General features: G+C 44.6%; 2 protein-coding genes across 9 annotated transcripts in view; one reads left to right on the top strand and one right to left on the bottom strand.

Moving 5' to 3' along the window:
- Positions 1 to 507, bottom strand: part of CCDC187 (coiled-coil domain containing 187) — a 76,188-nt gene extending 75,681 nt beyond the window's left edge. The window contains exon 1 of the mRNA XM_069943959.1: positions 457 to 507. The gene's annotated coding sequence lies outside the window, so the exon portion shown is untranslated. The remainder of the gene's footprint in view (positions 1 to 456) is intronic.
- The window catches only part of GPSM1 (G protein signaling modulator 1), a 258,983-nt gene that overhangs the window by 38,507 nt on the left and 193,239 nt on the right, over positions 1 to 27,237 (top strand). For 3 of the 8 annotated variants that reach the window (XM_069943023.1, XM_069943024.1, XM_069943022.1), the window contains 4 exons: positions 4,791 to 5,132; positions 6,400 to 6,480; positions 8,636 to 8,714; positions 10,212 to 10,430. Coding sequence is in view for 1 of the 8 variants with exons in the window: in XM_069943021.1 (XP_069799122.1) it covers positions 12,062 to 12,120 (59 nt within the window). In the remaining 7 variants the exon portion in view is untranslated. Of the gene's footprint in view, positions 1 to 662; positions 716 to 866; positions 933 to 4,790; positions 5,133 to 6,399; positions 6,481 to 8,635; positions 8,715 to 10,211; positions 10,431 to 11,821; positions 12,121 to 27,237 lie in introns of those variants that run through there. The other 5 variants (XM_069943028.1, XM_069943029.1, XM_069943025.1 and 2 more) reach the window with 5 other exon arrangements.

Raw genomic sequence — 27,237 nt, 5'->3', positions numbered from 1 at the left:
CAGTATATAGAGGTATATACAGTATACACAGGGCTCACCTGGCACAGCAGTATATAGAGGTATATACAGTATACACAGGGCTCACCTGGCACAGCAGTATATAGAGGTATATACAGTATACACAGGGCTCACCTGGCACAGCAGTATACAGAGCTATATACAGTATACACAGGACTCACCTGGCACAGCGGTATATAGAGGTATATACAGTATACACAGCAGTATATAGAGGTACAGAGGTATATACAGTATACACAGCACTATATAGCGGTATATACAGTATAAACAGGACTTACCTGGCACAGCAGTATACAGAGGTATATACAGAACTTACCTGTCACAGCAGTATACAGAGGTATACACAGCAGTATACAGAGGTATATACAGTATACACAGCAGTATACAGAGGTATATACAGTATACACAGCAGTATACAGAGGTATATACAGAACTTACCTGTCACAGCAGAGGTATATACAGTATACACAGCAGTATACAGAGGTATATACAGTATACACAGCAGTATATAGAGGTATATACAGTATACACAGCAGTCTCCCCCTCTCCGGTCCGGGCACAATGAGGAGGGGGCGCTGGGGACAGGTGGGCGGCGCCGACAGGTGGGAATAGGGGTGGGCGGGGCATGCAGGGATGAAGGGCGGGGCTTCTCCTCAGGCGGCAGCAGAGGCGGGAGGGCGCAGATGCTTTACCTCAGGTAACGTGAGCTGATTGATGGAAATCACCTCGCTCCTTGTATACAGTCTGTATGGAAACTACAACTCCCAGCATGCGCAGCACGCAGTCTGAGGTGAAGCAGCAATGCTGTATCAGTGGTCTGCACCTCTGGGAGTTGTAGTTCACCACAGCTGGAGAATCGCCTCTACTGTTCTGTGAAGAATAATGGTCGATCCAGTAACAGACATAGACGAGCTGTAGGTGGCGGTAGTAAGGGGGCTTGGCCGTATACTTACGTGTTTTGCCCGTTTTTGCGACGTTATTGTATCTGAATTTTCCGGTTTTGTGGTGTTTTTTCCGTTGCTAGTGTTTTCATTTTGTTTACCCGTTTATCGACATATTCTCGTGTTTTCATCCGTGTTTACAGACGTCATTTAGTCCGTCTCAGACCTGTTTTGGGCGTTTTTTTTTGCCCATTTAGACGTGCTTTATCCATGTTTTCTTTATGTTTTCTTATATATTTTGCTAGTATTTTTGGCTGTTTTTAGCCGTGTTTTTTATGTGCGTTTCCACACGTGTATTTAATATATTTTAGTTTTTAGATCTGTTTGCCTTATGTGCTGCTCTGATATCACGTCTTTCCTCCGTGTGACCAGCAGGTGGCGCTCTCACATCACCTCTCCATAGACGGCTCATGGCATAGGAGGGGGCAGGCTGGTTCTTCACCTTGAGAGGTTATTGTGGTATATAGTGATCTCCCTGCCTGTGCCGGTATATAATGATCTCCCTGCCTGTGCCGGTATATAGTGATCTCCCTGCCTGTGCCGGTATATAGTGATCTCCCTGCTGCTTGTGCTGGTATATAGTGATCTCCCTGCCTGTGCCGGTATATAGTGATCTCCCTGCTGCTTGTGCTGGTATATAGTGATCTCCCTGCCTGTGCCGGTATATAGTGATCTCCCTGCTGCTTGTGCTGGTATATAGTGATCTCCCTGCCTGTGCCGGTATATAGTGATCTCCCTGCTGCTTGTGCTGGTATATAGTGATCTCCCTGCTTGTGACGGTATATAGTGATCTCCCTGCTTGGGCCGGTATATAGTGATCTCCCTGCTGCTTGTGCCGGTATATAGTGATCTCCCTGCCTGTGCCGGTATATAGTGATCTCCCTGCCTGTGCCGGTATATAGTGATCTCCCTGCCTGTGCCGGTATATAGTGATCTCCCTGCTGCTTGTGCCGGTATATAGTGATCTCCCTGCTGCTTGTGCTGGTATATAGTGATCTCCCTGCCTGTGCCGGTATATAGTGATCTCCCTGCCTGTGCCGGTATATAGTGATCTCCCTGCTGCCTGTGCCGGTATATAGTGATCTCCCTGCTTGTGCCGGTATATAGTGATCTCCCTGCCTGTGCCGGTATATAGTGATCTCCCTGCTGCTTGTGCTGGTATATAGTGATCTCCCTGCTTGTGTCGGTATATAGTGATCTCCCTGCCTGTGCCGGTATATAGTGATCTCCCTGCTTGTGCCGGTATATAGTAATCTCCCTGCCTGTGGCGGTATATAGTGATCTCCCTGCTGCTTGTGCCGGTATATAGTGATCTCCCTGCCTGTGCCGGTATATAGTGATCTCCCTGCTGCTTGTGCTGGTATATAGTGATCTCCCTGCCTGTGCCGGTATATAGTGATCTCCCTGCCTGTGCCGGTATATAGTGATCTCCCTGCTGCTTGTGCCGGTATATAGTGATCTCCCTGCTTGTGCCGGTATATAGTGATCTCCCTGCTTGGGCCGGTATATAGTGATCTCCCTGCTGCTTGTACTGGTATATAGTGATCTCCCTGCTTGTGCCGGTATATAGTGATCTCCCTGCCTGTACCGGTATATAGTGATCTCCCTGCTTGTGCCGGTATATAGTGATCTCCCTGCCTGTGCCGGTATATAGTGATCTCCCTGCCTGTGCCGGTATATAGTGATCTCCCTGCTGCTTGTGCCGGTATATAGCGATCTCCCTGCCTGTGCTGGTCACCATGTTCACAATGGCAGCACATCTATAGACCAAGGCTATGTCCACACACACAGTAAAATTCTAATTTTACCATAAAAGATCCATAAAAAGCCGACAGCACCCAGCATGCCCTGACACCTGTAACAAGCAGAGAGCCACAGGTTGGGCAGCACTCCTATATTATGACATAGTAACCTTCTCCGCTACCTGCTGCCCATGAACGACTAAAGGCCTTATTACACCAAATGATTATCAGTACTTGGCTGATTACCGATTGTTCCGGCCGATAATTGTTTGCTGTAATAGCGCATGTTAAAAGACCACATGCACAATGTCGGCTGATCGTGGACTTTTAGCATGTTGAAAGATAATGATTAGTGCAGTTACAGTCTGCTGCTCGTAGCTCTGTGTAATAGACTGCCACTCACTTCAATGGGCAGCCTCTCACGCTGCTCTCCACGTCCCCTCCCGCTCGCTGTCTGCGTGTGTAATAGCACAGGTAGGGAACGAGGGGGAAGCGAGCTCCAACCTGTCAGATCAGCACTCGCTTCCCCCTCATTCCCTACCTGTGCTATTACACACGCAAACAGCGAGCGGGAGGGGATGTGGGGAGCAGCTTACTATCATGCTGTGTAATACAGTCTTAAAGGGGTCCTCCGGCAAAATAGTTATATAGATTTGTAATTTACTTTTATTTAAAAAATCTCCAGTCTTCCAGCACTTACCAGCTGCTGTATGTCCTGCAGGAAGTGGTGTATTCTTTCCAGTCTGACGCAGTGTTCTCTGCTGCCACTTCTGTCCATGCCAGGAACTGTCCAGAGTAATAGCAAATCTCCATAGAAAACCTCTCCTGCCCTGGACAGTTCCTGACATGGACAGAGGTGGCAGCAGAGAGCACTGTGTCAGATTGGAAAGAATACATCACTTCCTGCAGGACATATGGCAGATGATAAGTAATGGAAGATTGAAGATTTTTAAAGAGAAGTAAATTAAAACATTTTTTCTTCTGAAACTAGTTGATTTGAAAAAAAAAAAGACTTTTGGCGGAGTACCCCTTTAAGGCCTCATTCACAGCAAATGTTGTAGTGCAGACCAGGATTTGCATCACAGATCGCTATCTCAGTGTAGTGCCAACCTAGTGTTCTGTGAAGCACAGAGCATTATTGCTGCACATTCGTAGTGGGGCCCATAGTCGCAGGCTGCACTACGTGTTAATGTGGCCTAATATTCAAGGTAAGGATGCTGCAGACTTACCAAGAGGATTGAGCACCACAGATCTTCCGCGAGTACAGTACATGGGGGGATGTGATTTTCTGAATCACATTTACACGTACAGAAATCCACATAGAAGCTCATTCCCCTCAAAGCACCAACTGGTTGGGACATATAATGGCATATTGGGAAGCTGTTCCTGTTAGGATTGAGACCAGAAAGCAACACAGCTACTTTCCAGCAAAAACAGCGCCACCCCTATTCTCAGGTTGTAGGTGGTATTGCAATTCAGCTCAATTCACTTTAATGGAGCCGAGCTGCAAAACCCACCCCCAAACTGAGAACAGGAGTGATGCTGTTCCTGGAGGAAAGCGGCCATGTTTTGCTGGACAAGTCCTGGATATCACCATAGACTGTCACAGTCGATATGCAGCAAAACCTGCATGCACAGCCCATTTGACATCACGTTTTTGGACACATTTTTGTAAGGAGAGGTTCTCATTTTTCTTATAGGAATATAGAAAACAAAAGGAGATGAATCCATTGGGTTGTGTTCTCATCTGGGTCAGGCACTTCTGTTTTTCTGCTGATGGCGGACTCTGGCATCGCGTCCTATTCTGCTAATAAAAAAACAGACTACTGAAACTGAGGCTATTCTCTTATAGAAGCCTATGTATACATTACACAGATACGTTACACAGATCTCTCCTCCCTTGAGACATTTGTGTCCAGTTTGAATGGGGAAATGCGTTCACTAGGATTTGTAGTGAGAAATACTCCGCTATATGTGGACCTGGACCAGTATCACCAATATAGTATAGTATATAATATATGTATAGTTTATATGGAAGAAATAAAAACAATTTCACTATTCCTCATCTATGTACGTTTTACACCTTCAGGGGCTTCTACAGGTCTCGGGTATTATATTCTGGAGCCGTCCTCACAGATGATACAATCCATGGGCAGCGTCAGCGCCGGTAGCCGCCTGTTGTGGTATCAACAATGAACAGAATGCAAGAAGCGGTTTCCACTCCTGGGAAATAAACAGATCATTAGGTTGAAATATGCTGCAAATACCATGTGCATAATGTGGGCTCCAGCCATCTGAGCAGATTACAGCAGACGGGAAAAGACAGCTCTCCTTCACTGCCAGATCCCTCCAAGAACTCCTGACTCACATGCCGGGATGATACAAGTTCATCCATCTACACAGACATATAGCGTTTACATTATTTTCACAGGTCAGTATTCATAGTGGGCCACATGCAGTACAATCTAGTCCCGAATTGGGTTGGAAATAGTGGGTACATAACAGCTGTAAGCCCAAACTTTCCAGGAACCTTTTTTTAGTCCTGGTTGTGGATTATATGAGACTCGGTGTGAACACTTGTCCGGAGCATTATGTCTAACAAGTCATATGTAACCCAGGCCCTATGGGGGCAGAATCATACAATAAATGGCATTGACCAATGAAACCCATATGAAGAAGCCACCTTAAAGTGAACCTGGTATGCTCGCATGCTGCCGAAACCATGAAAAGCTTAAGGCACTGACAAGGTTCACTATTAAACCATCTATGATTCACCCTTAGGGGTTTTATAGTAAGCATAGATGTAAATTCATTGGGGAGGTCCAGCAGCCCTGATTGACAAATCTCTCACTATTGGCATATTGTGAGAAATCTTACAGTCAGAGCCAATGGACAATTAGCAAACGATTAACGATAATTTTAGGTTCAGATCTAAATCAACGTTCAGCGGTATACGAACGATTTTTGCAATTACACAGAACGATTATTGTTTAAATTTTAACGATATAACGGTTCCAGATTTTTCGCACCATAATCATCCCGTGTAATAGGGCCCTTACAGAGACTGGGGTCTCAGCGGTCAGACATGGCATGATCCACTACTCATCCCCCTCATCTTGTGGATAGGGGATAACTTTGTCAGATGGTAATACCTTTAAGTTCTCACTCAGTTTTGAGCTTCATTTTTGTCAGTATTTTACCTAAACCAGAAGGGGAACCAATGCAGAGAAACCTGTGTTTTGGACCCAATTCTGGTTTTGGTAAAACACATACAGCCCAAAATACTGTTCAAAATCTGTGTTATGAAGTTATTATTCTACATAGGAACAGCAGCCACCAAAGCCTGTTAGGCCTAAGGACCATGAGCAAATCATATAATAGACATTTTTATACTAAGCCCTTAAATGACTATTCACAAGTCTATTCACATTTTTGAGCCCTCAAAATCGCTGACAGCCCTGTATAGGGGACGGTCCAGCAGTCCAAACATATGATTATACTGCTCTTTCCATTCTCCATATTGCCAAAGACTCAAAGCTGCAGACAGACTCCCTGTAAAGTTGTCAAGGGGCCATTTATTTGACAATGTGTGTTATTTTTGTACAATATTGTGATACAGACTTGTGCTTGAAGTACTTATTTAGGTGCAACGTTTTTGTACACTACATTTTAATATGAAGGATTCTGCATACCCATAGGTATTATATAGGATGAAACCTCAGTCTTTGATCCGGTGAATAAGAGTGTGTCCCCCAAATCAGAAAATGTGCTTCAGCAAGGTAAGAGTAACCTTTCATATGCTAATAATTTTTGGCAGCATTTGCAGCAGTTTTGTTTCTATGGCAACTCTGCATTAGTTGTCAATCAGGACTTCACTTTCCCTAAAAATCAATAGAGATGAGGTCACTTGATCTCTTTACAGATTCCTATTGTTCTTTTACATGCAAACTTCATTTTATATTATACCCAAAAAGACGACTATTAGACATGAGCGATCACGATCGTCCAAACCCGAACTCTCTGCATTTGATTACCGGTGGCTGAAGAAGTTGGATGCAGCCCTATGGAGTCCTGGGAAACATGGATACAGCCTATGCCTATGGCGTGCTTGAGGTTCTCTCATCTCTAATGATCATGGATTATTATGGATTGCTGCAAACCTGTAGGCCTCTTGCCTCTATCTAACAGGTCATGCGCACACATTCACTCCATAACATCAAATGTGTGTACAGGTACATGAGATTTTGTTGCAATAGTGAGTTAAGGTTTTAGCATTAAAGGGAACCTGTCACCCCCAGTACCGGGGTGACAGGCTCCCGACCCCCCGTTAGAGACCCCTATACTTACCTCATCCCGCCGGGTCCCGCTTCTGGATTCGGTCGGGTCCCGGAGATCTCAGCCGCTGCAGCCCGGCGCGCGCGCTGAGAGATGAGTCCAACACCCATAGAGAATGACAGGAGAGTCCAGCGCTCCGTCATTCTCTATGAGCGTTGGACTCATCTGTCAGCGCGCGCGCCGGGCTGCAGCGGCTGAGATCTCCGGGACCCGACCGAATCCAGAAGCGGGACCCGGCGGGATGAGGTAAGTATAGGGGTCTCTAACGGGGGTCGGGAGCCTGTCACCCCGGCACGGGGGGTGACAGGTTCCCTTTAAGCAAAAACTCAATACACAATACAATACAACAGTACAATACAACACACAGCCATGCCAAACATTCATCAGACGCTATATGCACGTTAAAGGGAGGCTGTCATCACTTTCATACTGCCCAAACCATGAAAAAAAGCATTTTTTTTTCCAAATCAACTGGTGCCAGAAATTTACTGATATCTGTAATTTACTTCTTTTAAAATTCTCCAGTTTTCAGGTACTTATCGTCTGCTGTATGTCCTGCAGGAAGTGGTGTATTCTTTCCAGTCTGACACACTGCTCTCTGCTGCCACCTCTGTCCATGTCAGGAACTGTCCAGAGCAGCAGCAAATGCCCATAGAAAACTTCTCTTGCTCTCCAGGACATACAACTTCTGATAAATACTGGAAGACTGGAGATTGTTTAATAAAAGTAAATTACAAATCCCTGGCACTCTCTGGCATCAGTTGATGTGAAAGAAAAATTTTTTTTTGCTGGAGAACCCCTTTTAATGACACATCTTTCCCTGTTTGGGTATGGAGAGAGATCTATCTAATAAACGGGTATTCTAGTCAATAATTATTTTTTTTTTACATTTCTTTCAAAAACGTTTACACCTTTGTGATATAACTTTGTTAAAGATGTTTTTTTTTTACACTTTTACAGTAAGTGGCAGCAGCAAGGGGTGAGGCGGCTGTGTCAAGAATTGCAATGCTGCACAATCCCTGGTTACCGCACAGTTACATATCGCCAACGCCAACCATAGTGGGCCTCCCCTGATGTCTATTATAATGCTTGTTAGCATCAGAAGAGATATTACACGTGGGGAAGCTGCTTGTGTCAGGAGCGCTGCAGCCATGACACAGTGTAGCAGAGTGTACAGTGACTGACGGTTATACCCACTCGCTATGCTATGCTGTTCCATGGTTGCAGCGCTCCTGGCAGAGACAGCTTCCCCATCTGTAATGTCTATGAATTCTAATTAAATATCCTTGCACATGGAAAATGTATGTCCTAAAACCATTATATTTACAGCCTGGTTTATAGTGACCAAATGGCAACTATCTTCATAAGCAGGAAACACAGAGGCGCGATGCAGGATGCTCACCAAACTGCAAATATAGAGCTTTGGATTTAGCATCCTGTTGCCTTGGTGCTCAACATTTTTAATAGGGTCAAGAATTATAAAACTGACCTTGGATACCACGTACAGTCCCTGGCTTTGATGCCGCTCCATCTGTAGTAATCTCTATTACACTCTGTCTCGTTTTATTAAACAAATTACGGTTTTATACCATTTCTCAGCCAGCCCAGCTGTCGTCCATAACCCGTCCTGACAGAATGACCTCCACGCAGCTCCAGTCTTCTAATTGCCCATTGGAAGGTAACTTCTATGTTTTTAACATAACATACAGATTGTTCACAAAATCATCATCTTCTAAAGTGGTACAATATAAAAACTTCCATAACTGTCGAGATTGATGGGAAATTGTCACGGACAATTCTGTAAGCTGGTTATGTAACTAATATCACTTAACGTACCAGTTAGCAGTCCAGTGCTTGTTCATTACAGCAGACTGTCTGGCTTTACCATAGGCCTAAAGTTATTGCCCCTGGGGCATGTGTGGTTTGCTTCTTCAGTGATGTGGAGATTTCCAAAGATTCATGGGGTTCAGTGCTGACTGTATGGTTGCTCCATGAGGTGCTGTAAACATGTTGCCCATGTAAATAACCTATTGATCAGCAAACAAACAAGCAATCGCTTGTTTGTTGGATGAACAAAAATCATTGTTGGTTGGGTCAGCTTGAAACATTGAGCCATGTAAAAGTCTCAATAAAGAAACACCCTAGATCAGCGGATGTATGCCCATGAGCATTCTTGGGGCCAGCAATCAGCCAATGAGCAAGGAAAAGCTTGTTTCTTACCAGATCGCTTCTTTCATGCAGGCATGTAAATTATTGTTATTGGCCGCACATTACCCAATGTAATTAACCTTTAATTACAAAGCCTTTTAGGATGCAATGTAAATGGCAAATTGGCCAACTACTGTTTAAAGGGAATCTGTCAGCACTTAGACTTGACCCGAGGTGCTGACAGTGTGGATTAAGTAGCTGCTCACTAGTTATCATGGTACCCCCCTAAAGTGACTGTGGGGGTGAGGCTGTATAATATCATTGCTTCTACTGTAATAAAGAGTCAAAGAGGAGTGGTGGTGTAGCGCTTGTACCACACTCTGGCGTGCCCCACCACTCCTTCCTACTCCCTCTTCTCCAAGAATATTTCAGAAGCACTGGGAATTGTATCAGGCAAAAAAGGGGTTATCCAGCATAAGAAAAACATGGCCAACTCTTTTTTCAGAGACAGCCCGACTCTTGTGTCCAGTTTGGGTGGGGTTTTGCAACTTGGTTCTGTTAAATGAACACACAAGTTCCACTGGACACACAAAACCACTAATGGTTGAGTACAAACAGTATTATCCACCACAGCAGATAAACACTAGTCCATATCACATAAAAACACTAGTCCACATACACAAAAAGGAAACTTGGTCTGTATAACATACAAATACCTTTATTCAATAAATCCCAAATTACATGATCCAATATTGAATAAATAAATGGCATGATGTTTTATAACATTTCAGATATTACTGACATGGTGAGGTATACAACAACCCACTACACCGCCGATGGATAGTGTAATCATATAACACTCTATGCAGGAGGGTGTAGGTCCAAGTCCAGACCTCCCCAAATGGAGAATGTAAGCCTAACTAAACTACCCCCCTATAGCCATAAATGCTGAGAGCCAGTAAAACAATCACCACTCACCCATGCCAGCAGCCCCCTAACGTACGTTTTACATTTGGCGCTTCCTCAGGGGGAATGTCTAAGTGCTGTCACGCTGAAGTGCTGGAAGTAATTTCCGGGGTTTACGGCGCATGTCAGGAAAGAGATGCAACCATCTTCCAGATCCGGCAGACAGCAGTGGAACGCATATTCCCCGTGTGAAACGCAGACGGACATTTGCACAGCGCTCCTGGTCACCAGGCTAGAAGTTCGCCAATATATCACAGACATGCGCATAACCAGAGGCAAGGCAAGTTTGCAATTTACAGTCATTATTTTTTTTTTTTAGTTATCATGGTGAACACGGCACTTACTGTTTTCTGACTTTTTTTCTCAAAAAACAGGAAACAGTCAGAAAACAGGAGTTCGTGTGTATCCCAGGCCATCTGAGTGCTCACAGAGAGAAGGCAGTCATGTGACTGATGGACACATTGAGCCGTGACTCTCTGTACTGGCCGGAATTCCTGTGTTTAGTCTGTTTTTTACAACCAGCACAAGTCAGAAAATTTGCCTCCAGGAGACTAAACGTAAATAGCAAACTTGCTTTATATCACATCTACTGTTGATTTAGATTTTAAAAGTTATTACAACAGTGACACATTAAACTCAGTGCCGCTCCATGCCACTCTGCTTTAGGTGCCTGGAAAACCTGGATCCAGTCCTGGGAAACTTCTCCCACTTTCCCAGGATTGGATCCAGCTTTTCCTGACACCCTGAGCGAAGCGGCAAGGAGCGGCCCTGAGTTCAAAGGTAGACGGCTGGCAAGCCGACCGCCAAGACCAGCGAAGCTTACTGTAAATTCACTCATCCCTAGTTTGGGACCTTTGCAACACATATAGTCTTTTATGATCATCTTTTTCATTTACTTAAAATGCAGCTGTCTCATAGATTTGGGGGTTCCTTATTTTTATCCATATATAATATATGTAGTGTATATTATGTTGTATAGCAGTTACATCACAGAATCCTAATTTACAGCATCAAACCCTTGCACATGGTATCTATGTTATACTTATTTGTCCTTTTGCTCTCCAGCCATATTACCACTTGGAGACATAGCTAGAGACCACTGTGTATATCCCTTTAATGTATGGACATAACACAAGTGGCCATCTCTGCAGCTATTAGGGGTGCAATTGGAGAGCAGGTATATAATAAAGCTGGGGCACATACATTGTAATTTTATACAGATTTATCATTCTGTAAATGTCACATTTAATTTTTTTGCTTCCTATCCTTTGGCTTGAAAGGGGTTAACCCTGTGGTGTCAGCATTTACAATGCCCTGACAAGGAAGTGATTCAGAATGTCTTGTCACTTTGCAAGAAACTCTTTCCTTCTCAGTGCTTCACCATTGCCTCCTCTGCCGCTGCTGGGTGTCGGTGGGAGCAGAACACATTAGGGCTGGAGGACGCCACAGGAAGCGGTTTGGATACTGTAGCAGAAGGCTTATCATTTGTATCCAGGCTGGCGGTGCCAGCGACGAGAGCTGTTCTCCAGCCAGGAGAAGGTTAATCTCTGGGCAGCTGTTGCTACTCCCTCCTTGGACCAATTCACAGAAAGCAGCCTTCTGCATCCAGACATTGTGTGATCAGTAAGAGAAATAGAGAAAAGGGGGAGGGCAGGGTCACAGTGCAGAAGAAGGAGGAAAAAGACCTACCCCTCCTTATATTCCCCTGACAATACAAGCATTGGATGACATCACATGGAGGGGGAGTGATTTGTGGGTACTGTAGACTTTGTGTTAACATACATCACTTCCTAGCTGCCATACTACAACTATTATAGAAGGGGGCACCCTGGCTGCACAGCCTCCCTCTGCCTGCACAGTCTCTCTGGATGTTGCACACAATTGCCTTGATTGTATGACCTACACCAATACATGGCTTTCCTACCTAACAATGGATTGCACCATCCTCCAGCCAGGAGAGTGTATTCAAGGTACGTAGCGGACACATGCACTGTATACATTGCACCGGGATATACAGTAAATGAGGAGGGAGGAGAGGGGCTGGCTATATAATTGGGAGGGAGGAGAGGAGCGAGACTTCACGTATAGTGCATATTCTCCTGTCTATATCTGTATTATTGCATTGTGGAGCTACGGTCTTGTCAGGCACATTCATATCCTCGGCTAAGGGCATGCACAAGGAGGGATGTGAGCAGAATTGCATTTACCAAACCACTGGCTTCACTGCGCTACTATGGAAATCAGCCTAGAACAGGTGGCGAGGATATAGCAATGTATATACAGGGCTCACGTGTTCCTATGGCTAATACTTAAAAGTAAGCATATTTTTCGATGTAAGGTTGCAATGTTGTTAGTTTGCTAGGGGGAAGATATTTTGTATTGTACAGGAAAGGAGAAGTTTTTGCTGTTGCACATCAGGTTTCCTGCTTTTTCCTTTTTTGACATATGTCTAATAAGTCCATCCATATAAACCATGTGCAGGAAGGTACAGACATAAGAAAGGCTGGAATATTGGGACATTTTCACCTATTAAAATGTTTGTCCTTGAAAAGGTGACATGTATTTTATACAAAGACCATAGCGTCAGGAAAAGTTTTCTCATATAAATGTACGCGGCATCTTAAGCATCTGAATGACGTATTCTTCATTCTGTGTTGGCCCTGGTGGTTTTTAAAAATTGCAGTGGCCTTTTAAATCTGACATGTTAAAATTTCCATATAAAAACAGTAGGTAAGTCCTTCTGGTAGCAAATACAAGGTTAAAGTGGCTATATATTTGGGATGTCAAAGCTTAGAATCTTAGGGGTACATTTACTAAGGAGTGTAATATGTGCAACTATTCTAATGATTATTGGTGTGTATTTTCTTCCAATGTCTTGTGACTGATTTATTAAAATGGAGCACTGCCATAGTGAATGTATCTAAGTAAAAAGTCAGAGAAAAGTCGCAAAAATGCAAACATTGAGCAAGCATATTCCCTGGCACTGACCGGACGTAGGCCTGCACCTGTTTGTGCGACTTTTTAAAAAGTCTCAAATAATAAATTGAGCGCTTATCCGAATTTTTGGGTGAATAGTCAATACAGGCAGATTAAAAAAAAAGTTGCATCTAAAATATATTCACCTGTTGAATACTGGTTCATAAATAGAACTTAGACCAAAAATGGAAGGAAAATCCAATTATTCACCTAAAATAATCTTTCAACATTTTTCTGATTATGTTTGAACTTTTACTTGGGAGAAATCCATCCTAATGGTTCCGAGTAATTCTAAAGTTGGTATGTGTGTCTAGGCAACATTAAGGGAACATGTCATCGCTTTCATTTCGCCTGAACCACAAGTCATCGTGGCCGTGCCTGGATCTTTCACATCAGCTCACCAGCCGCAATAGATATCTCCATTTGGGTATAGGGAGAGATTTATCAGTCATGGCTGGCGGGGCTAGGGGACCACCCTGATAGCTCATGGTTTAAGCGGCATGAAAGTGATGACAGGTTCTCTTTAACGGTAGGAAATATGGACCACAGATGGTGAGAGGGGTTCCGACTTAGGACCAACATGTATTAAACAGGATGGAAAGTTTTGGAAAACTCAATGGACACTTTGTCCTAATTCTCCATTTTCTCTACAGTAGGGGAAGTATTGGTACACCTGTAACTTCAACTGAGGTTCCAGCAGTCAGACAGCTCCTTTAAAGGGGTTATCTAGCGCTACAAAAACATAGCCACTTTTTCCCCCTCTCTTGTCTCCAGATTGGGTGGGGTTTGGAACTCAGTTCCATTGAAGTAAATGGAGCTTAATTGCAAACCACACCTGAACTGAAGACAAGTAGCCATGTTTTTGTAGCGCTGGATAACCTCTTTAAAGGGGTTATTCAGCACTACAAAAACATGGCCACTTTCCCCCCTACTGTTGTCTCCAGTTTGGGTGGGGTTATGAAACTCAGTTCCATTGAAGTAAATGGAGCTTTATTGCAAACTGCACCTGAACTGGAGACAACAGTAGGGGGAAAAGTGGCCATGTTTTTGTAGTGCTGGATAACCCCTTTAAGGTATTCCCCTAGAGTTGTTCTCGTGTGATCTACCATTAGGCACTGTATGATGCCCAGTAAGCATCTTGTGATGCCTCTCTCCATGACACCATTTTAGAAGAGGTGGGAGAATATGCCTGGAGCGACGCTTTAAATCTACTGTTATATTTAAAGTGATCCCACAAGTAATATCTCAGTCTACCATACTAATGGTTTTAGTGCTGGGATGTTTTTGCTGTTCCTTGAACGCGAGTCATGCTTTACCTCTCACACCCTGCACTAGACATCACACACAGTTGGTGTGGATTGTTCCTTTAATACTGTAGCAGGTGAAAAATGCAAACAAGATGTGCTGGAATTTGTTGTGGATTTAAAGCTTCCTGGCAACAGCTTTCAGAAAGCTTCTTACTGCTACAGAAACTATAGGTATGAAAGGGTTAAACTGACAAATAGGCCCTGAGCCATGTTGTTCACTAACATATTGCAATAAATGTTCTTTATTACAAGATCCTGCTAAACTGGCTGCTCTGCAGCTATGGGACACAAAGTCTTCCTTGCCAAACCGGCATAGTACAGGAGAAGTAATAAGGGTGGAAGGAGAACATGGATTGTCTGAAAGTTCAAGGGGTTATCCAGCATTTAAATTATATATATATATATATATATATATATATATATATATATATATATATTTTTTTTTTTTTTTTTTGTGGTCTGTTGGTAAACAGAATAAACATCTTATTTTTACCTCTCCGCACTTTACCAGTGTCTCGATGCGGCCTCTCTGGTGTCCCTGGTGACTGCAGCTCTGCTACTTCCGAGACAGCCTGGTCAACCAATCACTGGCTGCAGGGCTATCCCGTCTCAGCCAGTGATTGGCTGAGCAGGTTGTCGCTGCTAAGACAAGTTTTTCTCAAAAGTAGCTGGGCTGCAGTCAGTGTGGGACACCGGATCAGGGCACAGGGGGAGCATGCAGAGGTAAGCATAAGGGGCCAGTTCACACGGAGTAAATCTGGTGGAATCCCGCCAGCCTCCGTGTTATACAGGCAGTGTATGGGAGGGCTCGCACGCCTCCTCTCTCCGCGCCTCTTCGCTTGGAAGAATTGACATGTGAGCGTTCCGCCACGGAATTCCAGTTTTACTCCGTGTTAACTGGCTCTTAGATGTTTATTATGTTTACCAACAAACCAGCAATATATAAAAAATGTTTGACAGCTATATAACACACTACGTTTAACAGCGTCCGTTGCATAGCGTGACAGAGAGTGCTGCATTTATGTGCCCACATCCTGCTCATTCCTTCATGCTGAAGTCTCTGTCAGTCCTTATGTTTTCCATCCTCTCCATTCAAGCTATAATGTGCCTTCACTCACACTCAGCTATACACAATGCTTCTATAATGTGCCTGCCATTACACTCAGCCATTCACACTGTTGTATAGAATAGTTTCTGTCACTCTCCTCCTGCACAGCTCTGTGATTCTCACTTCCTGATTGGTCCATGCTGAACGCACACCTCTTCCCCATTGCTGTCATGTGACCACACAGACCTCTGACAGCAGCCCTGCTCCTCTATTCTAGCCTGTTGTACTACTCTATTGCATTATGGGGATCTGCAGCTCCATCCTGTATCTACAAACTGCTGCTGTTTCTTCAGGTTTATGCCCTTACTATACATTATACTCCACATTCTGATTGCTATACTGTACAGTAACTTATTATATCACATATTCAGCTGTTTCTTAATGTTTGTTTCATTTGTTTTACATGTTATTCAGAATAAAAAAAATCATTATTTTTGGAGTGTGGAACCAATTGTCTGCATTTCAGTGATTCCTTATGGGAAATGTTGCTTTGGTTTAGGAGTGGATTTGGATTACAAGCACGGTCCCGTAACTAATTATGCTCGTAATCCAAGGCACCACTGTATTTTCCTTTGCTATAAGCCCACAAATGTAGACGTGTAAGTAGTCCTCTCCGTTATATTCTTGAGCTAAGTAGTCCTCTCTATGCATCAACATGCCAAGTTTGCAGGCTTACAGAGGGGTAATGCAAAAGAGTAGAAAGCTACAAGTTACAGATTTCTAATCAGCATTATTTATCATATTTACAGATGACTGTAGTTTAGGAGTTGAGGGAGGTGGCTTAAAGGTGACAGAGTCCCTTCAAAGATTATGAGTGGTTGGGTTGGATGGGTGCTTTGCAGTGTGTGGTCTCCTATAGATTCATCAGCAGCCATTATTTGCCCTTATTGTTACATTGTGAGAACAAAGCCTGAGACTATGTTTATACTTTTTTTTCAGCGGGCAAAAATCCTCATTTTGGTCCATATTTTTAGCCAAAACTGGGAAAAAAATAGAAAAATCTAAATTAGGACTAAATACTGGCGGAGGCTTAAGATTATTAAATGTACAAGATAAATAAGGTCTGTATTTGGCTAGATATACATCTGCACTTTTCAGAGCCTCTTGCTGATTCCATTCGATAATGGCAATGGCCAGATTGCTGCATACCGGACATGAACGAAGCCTAACAGACCTCATTGACTTTAATGGGGTCCATCAGGTTTTCTGCTTGTGTCTGTCATTTTGCAGGAGCCTAATGGCACAAAAAAATAATATATACAATGTGTGCTGCAGATGCCCTAGTACACAAGGTGATGTGGCTGATGAACATTGATTTCTAAACCTGTGAAAAGCCCATGATCAGCTGATGAATAAGCATTTGCTAATTCGTCAGCCGATTGTTGGGCCGATTATACCTCCAGCTGCAACTGGACCCATAAACCATTGGGACCAGAAGTACTCCTCACCAGGTTAAGGTTAACCTTCTATTAGAGATGAGCCCAACTCAAGCATGCTGCAGTGTGATTGCTAGGCATTTGAATACCAGTGGCTGAAGCAGTTGGATGTAGCCCTAGGCCATAGACTGTATCCATGTTTTTCCAGACTCCTTAGGGCTGCATCCAACTTCTTCAGACACTGGTATTCAAATGCAAAGCGATCACACTTGAGCATGTTCGAGTTGCGCTCATCTCTACTGGCTATGCCTCTCTTTTTTCGTTTTCAAGTTCATCTGACTTGAGCAGTTTTTTTTTTTCTTTTGCTTTAATGCACCTAAAAGGAAAAATGCATAATGCGTCTCCATGGTTACAGACTACAAACAAATTCTCTGTAGTCTGATCCTACAGTCATACACTGTTCCATCTGTTTACCACAACTAAAATACCTAATGTTTGACTAATAGCCAGTTGACACGGAGACCCATAGTTCTGCATGAGAGCTGTAGACACTAAAGGACTTTTTTAATGCATACAATTTGCATAATTGCTTTATTTTTCAATTTATATGCATCAGGGCAATGAGAAGATCTACTTATAAAGGTGGACATAGCCTTTAACCTTGTAGGCTGTTATATGAGGAGCTGTTACCATAGCGACCGCCGATTACATGTAGGAAACCCAGCTGCAGAAATATACAGCTCCTTGACTTCAAAATTCTGAAATTCTAGTAGAAATGATCAGATATATTAATGTCAAATGTAAAATAATGATTGATTCAGTCTCTTCTGAAGCGATATGAAAAAAAACTATGTATGAGAGATATGTACACAGCTGTGCACACACAAAAAAACCATTGGACTGATATATAGCGGTGCCGTGCTGGCCAAACATTAATGTGAGGAAGCAACATATCAGTAAACAATACCGCTTATAGATTTACAGAACAGGGTCAGATACCCTATAAATGCTCTGTATTTATTTAAGGAGAACACTAAAAGGAAGGAGGCAGGAAAGGGGTGGGGGGGGGGGTGAGAAAATAATAAATAAGTAAACTCACCCCTCCTCGTCCATTGTAGTGCCACTCTTGGGTCCCTTTCACAGCAGTGGGGGTGCTGCAGGTCTTCTAGCTGCAACTTCACGTCCCCAGCTGAGTGATTGCCTGCTCAGCCAATCAGTGACTGGGCTGGGACACCGACACAGCTGAGCCGTGATGTTGCTATTTGAAAAGCCACGTAGGTGACGTACCCGGTTTCAAGCAAAGGATGACAGCTGACTGCTGTGAACAGGAAATGGGAGCGGCGCAACGAAGGCACGGGGATGGGTTCACTTGTTCATTATTTTCTCTCAACCCCCCCCCCCACCTGCCTGAAGGTTTTAGTGTTCATGGGACTTCCTCTTTAAAATGTCTTTACAGGGTTCAAACCCCAGAACAGGGCTCCAGATCAATGGTGACATTTTTTTGTTTTGGTTCAGGATGGGAGTGGTAAGTAACAACCAACCAACCAGAAGATAAGAGGTACAGAATATGCAATATAGACTTATTAAAGGGGCATCACAAGATGCTTACTGGGCATCATACAGTGCCTAATGGTAGATCACACGAGAACAACTCTAGGGGAATACCTTAAAGGGGTTATCCAGCACTACAAAAACATGGCCACTTTTGACCCACTCTTGTCTCCACTTCAGGTGTGGTTTGCAATTAAGCTCCATTTACTTCAATGGAACTGAGTTTCAAACCCCACCCAATTTTTAAACTGGAGAGGGGGAAAAGTGGCCATGTTTTTGCAGCACTGGATAACCCCTTTAAGGCCTTTTTACACGAGCTGATCATGAGCAACAAGCGGTCCTAGAAATGCTCATTCGGTTGATAATTGACCCATATAAAGGTGTCAGTAATCGGCCAGTAAATGGGAATAAGCCCGCTCGTCTGTTGATTTGATTTTATATGCATCGTCTAAATCTCTCTATGTAAACAGGAGATGTGCAGCCAATAACAATGAATGTTAATGGCTGCAGGAACGATTCATGCGGCCCAATCATGCAATTTATCATGTCTTATAAAGGCACTGCTAATCTTGCTAATCGGTGCTCGTTTGTGGCCTCAAATAGCCAAAGATCACTGAGTGTTAAAGGACCCATAGAGTTAGAAGGGCCCCATCCCAATAATTATGCAGTCCAATCTGCGGGCAGCTTCTTAGAGAAGAGGACAAGCTGAACAGACTGTTATAAATATGAATTTACAGGAAAAATGTATCTATTTATTTATTTAAATAAATTCCTAATGACACATGGCATACAGCTACGTCATACGATCATAAGGAGGCCGGGAGTAGGGCCCTCTCTTCCTGGTGGCTCCTGGCAGTTTTCAGCAGCTTAGTGCTGTGGCTAATAGCTGGAATGGAGTGATCTTGGTTACCAGTTATTGTAAATGGGCACTGTCTTTAAAAAAAAAAACTATTGACATTTCAAAAGTTTTATCAGTTGTGATTTAAATGTTCAGACTGCAACTGCTCCGGAGAATGCACATTCACTTTCTCCCTGTCACATGACCTTGACGTACTTTCAGTGTAAGAGTCCTATTCCACGGCCCGATCAATAATGTAAACGTGCTTAGCCAATTGGCTGAGCGGTCTGTCGGCCAACAGGCCGCACCGAAGCTGCTGCTGTGCGCCGGACCAGGAGGAAGAAGGAGCGCAGGAGAAGACCTGCAACATGGTTAGGTAATGTATGGTGCTGCTGATATCGCCAGTCGCCCACCGCGCATCGCTATTCCACGCAGCAATGCGCGGTGGGTGCCCGATGATTTTAGGTTTGACCCTAAATAAACAATAATCAATGTCTCTATTCCACGTAATGATAATCGGGTCGATTCGGCTGATTATCGCTCCGTGGAATAGGCCTCTAAGTCTAAGGGCCCTATTACACGGGACGATTATTGTGCGAAAAATCGTTTTATCGTTCGAATTTAAACGATAATCGTTCAGTGTAATTGCCGGCAATAATCGAAGGCGGGACGGACTTCGTGGAAGCAGTAAGTATATGTGTCTGCACCAGGGGGTTGGCCGGGCTCTGCCACGGCACGGGGGGTGACAGGTTCTCTTTAAGAATAAAGGTAACACTATTTTTACCTTATCGTGAAGAACATAAATTTGGAACTATGAATGATGAACACTTAGGGACCTATTACACAGAGTGATAATCAACAAAATTGGCCGATTCGGCCAATTGCTCTCTGTAATAGAGACAATGATCAGCCGATGAAACGATCATCAGCTGATCGTTTCTTTAGGCCCAGACCTAAAATCATTGGGCGCTGACCGCGCATCGCTATTCGTAATAGCTATGTGTAAGACAGAGGGATGCTCAGTGTCCCTCCAGTGCCCTGTGTCCCTCAGTGTCCCCCTGCCATCATCCTCTCTAGAAGCCACAGCCCGCACAGCTCTGGGAGTCGGGTCGTGACATAATAATTTTATCCAGGAAGTGAAGCCTTGATGCAGTAGTAAGTGCAGGTAAAAAAGCACTTTATAACCATTTCCCATAATAAGTCTATATTGGGGATTTGTATAACTTTTGGGGGGCAATACAATACTTTAATAAAAATTTTCGCTGGACTTCTCCTTTAACTGGATGTCTGAGATAAAGAAAGTCTTTGACAGTGCCACACCTATTCATGGGCCCTGGCTGGTATTGCAGCTCTACCCTTATGCATTGGAATAGAAAACATTTCAGTGTGAACCACCTAATGCAGGGGTGTCAAACTCGTGACTATCCAGCTGTTGCAAAACTACAGTTCCCACTATACCTGGACAACTAAAGCTGTAGCAGTCCAGGCATGATGGGATATGTAGTTTTGCAACAGCTTGAGGGCCGCCAGTTTGACACCTGTGACCTAATGTATCACAGACCTGACCTATAAACGGACTCCGCGACAGTAACATACTGTATAAACTGGTTAGTGCAGCCTGGTAACGGCACATACTGAGGCGCTGTACACTCCCATCACTCATAGCCCTTTGTTCTGTTTTATTAAATCTCTTTTGTCTGTAAAGTCACCCCAGCAACCCATTCAGTGATCAGACAAAGCCTAGCCCGCTCACAAAAGCCGCTCTGTGTTCTCAAACACCAAACTTTGGAGGTGAGTTTATAATATTTAGTCTTTTTTTTTTTAGTTGGTGGGTTTTGTGAAAAAAAAATCCACAGGTTTAGTCTAGGTTTACATGACCGCTAACTTTTCTGTTGTTTTGCTCAACAAACACACCCCCTAAAGATCCCATTGACTTTAGAGTGTCCCTGTCATTTAACAAAACCGATGTCATATCATAGAGACACGTCCAACGTTTCTATTAGAGGTCTGAGAGTTCAGATGAGAGAAGTACTCTGCTGTGCGCTTCATTCTCCTGCTTTCTGCAATATCTGTTCAGTCACAGGGTATGGGCTCTATCATTAGTCTTCTGACTAATTTGTAGGGCTGTTTTCTGCAATTGGACAGAGATTGCAGCAAGCCAGGGAGAGAAACGCAGGGCCCAGGGAGCCAAGGAGTGAAGTGCAGAGCCCAGGGAGCCGAGAAGTAAGGGCCCTATTCCACCGGACGATTATCGTTCGCATAAGCGTTAACGATAAACGATCCAAACGACTGCCATTACGAAAGACCTGAAATCGTTCGCCCATTTACATGAAACGATAATCTTTACTTATGATCGTTCTTGCGGTCTTGTCGCTATTGCGTTTGTCACTACTGCAAACGACTTCTTATTCAATGCGAACTATTTGCAAACGAGCAACGATAAAAATAGGTCCAGGTCTTATTAAACGATCAACGATTTCTCGTTCGGTTGTAAGTCGTTAACTGCTATTCAAACGAACGATTATCGTTTAGATTAGAATGATTTAATGGTAATCTGAACGATAATCGTCCGGTGGAATAGGGCCCTAAGGCGCAGAGCCCAGGGAGCCAAGGTGTGAAGTGCAGAGCCCAGGGAACCAAGGAGTGAAGCGCAGAGCCCAGGGAACCAAGGAGTGAAGCGCAGAGCCCAGGAAGCCAGGGAGTGAAGCGCAGAGCCCAGGAAGCCAGGGAGTGAAGCGTAAGGCCCAGGGAGCCAAGGAGTGAAGTGCAGAGCCCAGGGAGCCAAGGAGTGAAGTGCAGAGCCCAGGAAGCCAGGGAGTGAAGCGTAAGGCCCAGGGAGCCAAGGAGTGAAGCGCAGAGCCCAGGGAGCCAAGGAGTGAAGCGCAGAGCCCAGGGAGCCAAGGAGTGAAGTGCAAAGCCCAGGGAGCCAAGGAGTGAAGCGCAGAGCCCAGGTAGCCAAGGAGTGAAGAGAAGAGCCCAGGAAGTGAAGCGCCATGCACTTCTCGCTTCCAGTCATCGGTCGATCAGACTCCGACCAATCAAAACCTTTGAGGAGTCAAAAGAAGTCAAAAGTTTTGTTAAATGACCGGGACACTTTAATGGGGTCTGTGGTTTCCGTCATTTTATCTGGTATTTTACCAAATGAAATATTCCATTAAAAACAATGGAAGATATTATCCCAAAACCGTACGTTATTGCTTATGTACAGGTACCCCCTCCTACTCCAAGAATAGAGGTCCCTTGTCCCTCAGTGGATACATAAATGCTTCACTTCCATTTGCTGGCTATGGACTGCAGAAGATGGTATAGTCCACTGTCTTCGGCATTCAATAGTGAATAAATGGAGCAGCCACATCCATGCTTGATTGCTGTGTGTACCTGAGGACATGGCACCCTGGTTCTTGTGCCAGGGGGTCAGACCCCCAATGATGCAGCCATTCCTAGTGCCTCGCTTTCTTCCTGCCTTCTGGCTGCGTCATCTACAACCAGGGCCGGACTGGGACTTAAAATCAGCCCTGGCAATCAGACCCCAGCAGCCCACATACCATATCATGGATATCCGTGTAAAATACGCGCTGTAGCAAATTCTGCTTCATTTAGCCGTGTCCCCCACTACTCCCTTAAACATGTGAACCCACCACCAGCACCTAAAAATAATGCTATAACATAATCTGCTGTGGATTTGATGCGGCATATTTATGCATTTATTTTAACTGATTAAATCAGAAGCATCAAATCCGCATTGGATTAGGTATGAAGGTTCCCTTAAAGGGAACCTGTGAGGTCTATACCAGGTAACACAGCTGTAGATCCCAGCGTACAGGTCAGGGACCGAACCTTTAGTCCATTGTAAACTATTATAATCATTCTTTTAATTACCAGCTGAAGTGTCAGAGAGGCGGAGCTGAGTCACAGCAGCACCCTCTGCCCCCGCCCCTTCCTGCTCTGACTGATGGACATATAGGGTGCTGCTGCTGTGGCTGCTGTTGTGAAACTTTAGTTGGTAATGAAAAGGACAATTATAAAAGTTTACACTGGACTAAAGGTCCTGTCACTCCTGTCTGCTGAGATCTACAGCTCTAGACCAGGTATGGACCTCACAGATTCCCTTTAAAGGAGAAAAACATAGCCACTTTCTTCCAGAAACAGTGCCACACTCTTCTTCAGTTTGTGTGAGGTATTGCAGCTCAATTCCATTGAAGTGAATGGAGTGAAGTTGTAATACCTTTACATAACCTGAAGACAGGGATGGTGCTGTTTTTGGACAAAAGTTACTATATTTTTTAAATCCCTTTTATCCTGACTATGTCTGCACTCCATATAATGGCGGTATAAGCAGTAAGGTTTTAATTATTAAAATGTGTCTGCTGGTTGTGATCTCATGTGTAATCAAAGCTACATAATAAGCTGGTAGATAGATATTTCCTACTGGATATCTATCTCCTATCTATTTATCTCCTGTCTGTCTGTCTGTCTATCTATCTATCTATTTATCTCTCTATTTATCTCCTGTCTGTCTGTCTATCTATCTATCTATAATTTTCTGTGCATGATAATATTGTCATAGTTAATAACACCAGTAAGCAAATATTATCCCCATACTGTACACGTTACTGCCATACTGTTACTAAGCAAACCCACCAATATTGCCAATACTACCAGTATATAAGTAACAAATAATATCACCCCACCATGAGCACGGCCATTATCACCACATAATGACTAATACAGTTACACTGTGACTGAATACAATCCACTATATACAACACTAATATTACCAATAATACGAGTAATACCATCACACCATGCCCACTACTCCCACCATACGGTGACTGGATAATACCACTATACCATCACACCATGCCCACTACTCTCAGCATACGGTGACTGGATAATACCACTATACTGGCACCAAATAACAGCCACTATATAAAGACCAATATTCACCCAGAACAGTGACCATAGAACACAGGTGTCACACTCCAGCTGTTACAGAACTACAAATCCCATCATGCCTGGTCAGCTAAAGCATGACGGGAATTGTAGTTTTGTAACACCTGGAGGGCCGGAGTGTGACACCCCTGATACAGAAGTAGATCCCAGCTGTATAAAGGTTCTGCAGACCTTAAAAGTGATGATTACAATTACATTTAGTCACTCACAGTAGGCGTCTTCTCTGTATGAAGAGACGTCCACTTTTCCTTTTCTTCTCCATCTGGCTCCGGCCATCATGAAGGCTTCTCTGGCCAGGACTCCTCTCCACGGGATCTGCCAGACAGACATTTTAGGCTTCATGCTCCAGCAACATCCTCATCTATACATCCCCCCCAAATAGAATAGCCCCCCCCTCCACTGCACATCCTTCCATATAGAATAGCCCCCCTGCTGTACATCCCCCATATAGAATAGCCCCTCCTTGCATCCCCCATATAGAATAGCCCCCCGTGCATCCCCCATATACAATACCCCACCTGCATCCCCCCTATAGAATACCCCTCCTTGCATCCCCCCTATAGAATACCCCCTCCTTGCATCTCCCCTATAGAATACCCCCTCCTTGCATCCCCCCTATAGAATACCCCCTCCTTGCATCTCCCCTATAGAATACCCCCTCCTTGCATCTCCCCTATAGAATACCCCCTCCTTGCATCCCCCATATAGAATACCCCCTCCTTGCATCCCCCCTATAGAATACCCCCTCCTTGCATCCCCCCTATAGAATACCCCCCCTGCATCCCACCCATATAGAATACCCCCTCCTTGCATCCCCCTATAGAATACCCCCTCCTTGCACACCCCCTATAGAATACCCCCTCCTTGCATCCCCCCTATAGAATACCCCCTCCTTGCATCCCCCATATAGAATACCCCCTCCTTGCATCCCCCATATAGAATACCCCACCTGCACCCCCCCTATAGAATACCCCCTCCTTGCATCCCCCCTATAGAATACCCCCCCTGCATCCCACCCATATAGAATACCCCCTTCTCCTTGCATCCCACCCATATAGAATAGAATACCCCCCCCCCTCATCTTCCCATATAGAATACCCCCCCCCCCCCCCCATGGCCACTAGTGAAAGAGGTAAAAAAAAAACACACATTCTCACCTTTCACCTCGCTCCCCAGCAGCTTCTTTTTCCCGGATGTTCGGTCCACAGCTCTTCTCCCCGGTGCAGAGCGGCGGCAGCTCCTCTCCTCTTTCTGCTCCCAGGTCCTCAGCGGCGCATCAGGGAAGTGACGTCAGCCGCTGGGGACCTGGCAGAGGTGCCTGCAGACGTGCCTGCGCGCGGCACGTCTGCGGCCCCGGGCCGTCCCTGACACCTTCCAGCTGCCGGAGGGGGCTGAAGACCAGCCCCCCTGCTCTCCGGCCCAGCCCGCTCCTTACTGGTAGTGCCGGGGGCCAAAGGAGCGCAGCCGCTACAAGCTGTGAGCGTTCATCTTGAACGCTCACAGTTAAAGGGCCAGGGCGCCGGCCCTCTGCACAGGCTGAATGAATAGCGCAGCGGCCGGCTGTGCTATTCTTGCAGCTACTGCTGAGGGCCGGTGCACATGGGGGCCAGGACCGGCGGCCCCCGGATTAGTAATACTGGCAGCCCAGCGGGCATTTGCCCGCTTTGCCAGATTACCAATCCGGGCCTGTCTACAACATTACTGTTCCTAGTTGTCAAAATGCGAAGGTATATGGCATTACTTTGTTTGTTTTTTTGTTTAATATGCCCTGGGAAAACTTTTAATCATCACTTTACCCAATGCTTTAAATCCATTAGAAAAGCTTTAATAATACTACAATTATACTCAGCGTGAATGGCTGCACTTGCGCTACATACAGTCCTGTCATATGAAGCCACTCAAAACTGGCAAATTGATCCTCTGTTTGCTTGGCATTGACTGGAGCCCATACACCGATCACCGATAATATTAAAACCAAAACAGCTCTGCCCCATCTGGCATCCTGTATGTATCATAAGGTTATGTTCACATAGCGTATGAGACCGGCTGTTCCGTGACCCGGCCGGGACAAGGAACGGCCGATCCCTGAAACGATCATTCCAGACGGTACTGCAGTGTTGATCTTTGACGCCGCACTCTCCACTGTACACTATGGCTCCGGCCGCTCGCTCCATAGTGTGCACAGACATGGTTTTCTGCGGCTGCTATTCACTGAATAGTGGCCGCAGAAAACTGACTTGTTAGTTGTTTGCGGCGCCGCAAGAGATCCCAGCCAGAGAGTATACTATTCGTGTACGCTCCGGCAGGGATCCCACAGAATAGGCAACGTATACTTTAACGAAAAGATAGTTACTAGGTACTAACTACCACATACAAGGAGCACCTTTGACTCAGTCATCGAGACATCACAATTTGCCTCCTGTTGAAGGGATTATCCAGGCTTAGAAAAACACAGTCACTTTCCTCCTGAAACCGTTCTTGTCCCCCGTCTGGGTGTGGGTTTCGTACCCCATTTCCATTTAAGTAAATGGAACCACTTGGATCATCAAGTAAGGAAAAACACCACAAAGTGAAAAGCATTGTGGGTATAGCATTTTATATTTCACAATTGACTTAGCGCTAACATCTGGCTGCAGTGTATGTCTGTTTTTTAAATGCATGTTTATGCCATTTTCCCAGCCCTTTTTCAGGAAAACACCATTTATGTATGTATGTATGTATGCACCCCTATACCGTTCTTCATAATGTTATGACTTATCAGTGTACTGTATATGCAGGAGGAATGTCCTAGTCTTTGTTGGTAAAGGTTACAGAATTCTTGTATTAATAATTCATGGTTGTACATCCCGCTAATAAGTAACTCAGTTTCTTTAAATATACTTGCTGGTCACTGCCATCCCTCACCACTTTCTGTTGTCACTCTATAGTGATGACTTGCTATCTGACACCATGTGATTGTGGGCTGCAGACGCTGTGTC

This window comes from Dendropsophus ebraccatus, chromosome 10, assembly GCF_027789765.1.
Source record: "Dendropsophus ebraccatus isolate aDenEbr1 chromosome 10, aDenEbr1.pat, whole genome shotgun sequence".
In the NCBI taxonomy this organism is placed as follows: Eukaryota; Metazoa; Chordata; class Amphibia; order Anura; family Hylidae; genus Dendropsophus; species Dendropsophus ebraccatus.
Note: the sequence above shows the minus strand (reverse complement) of the source record. Positions and strands in the feature narration are given on the sequence as shown.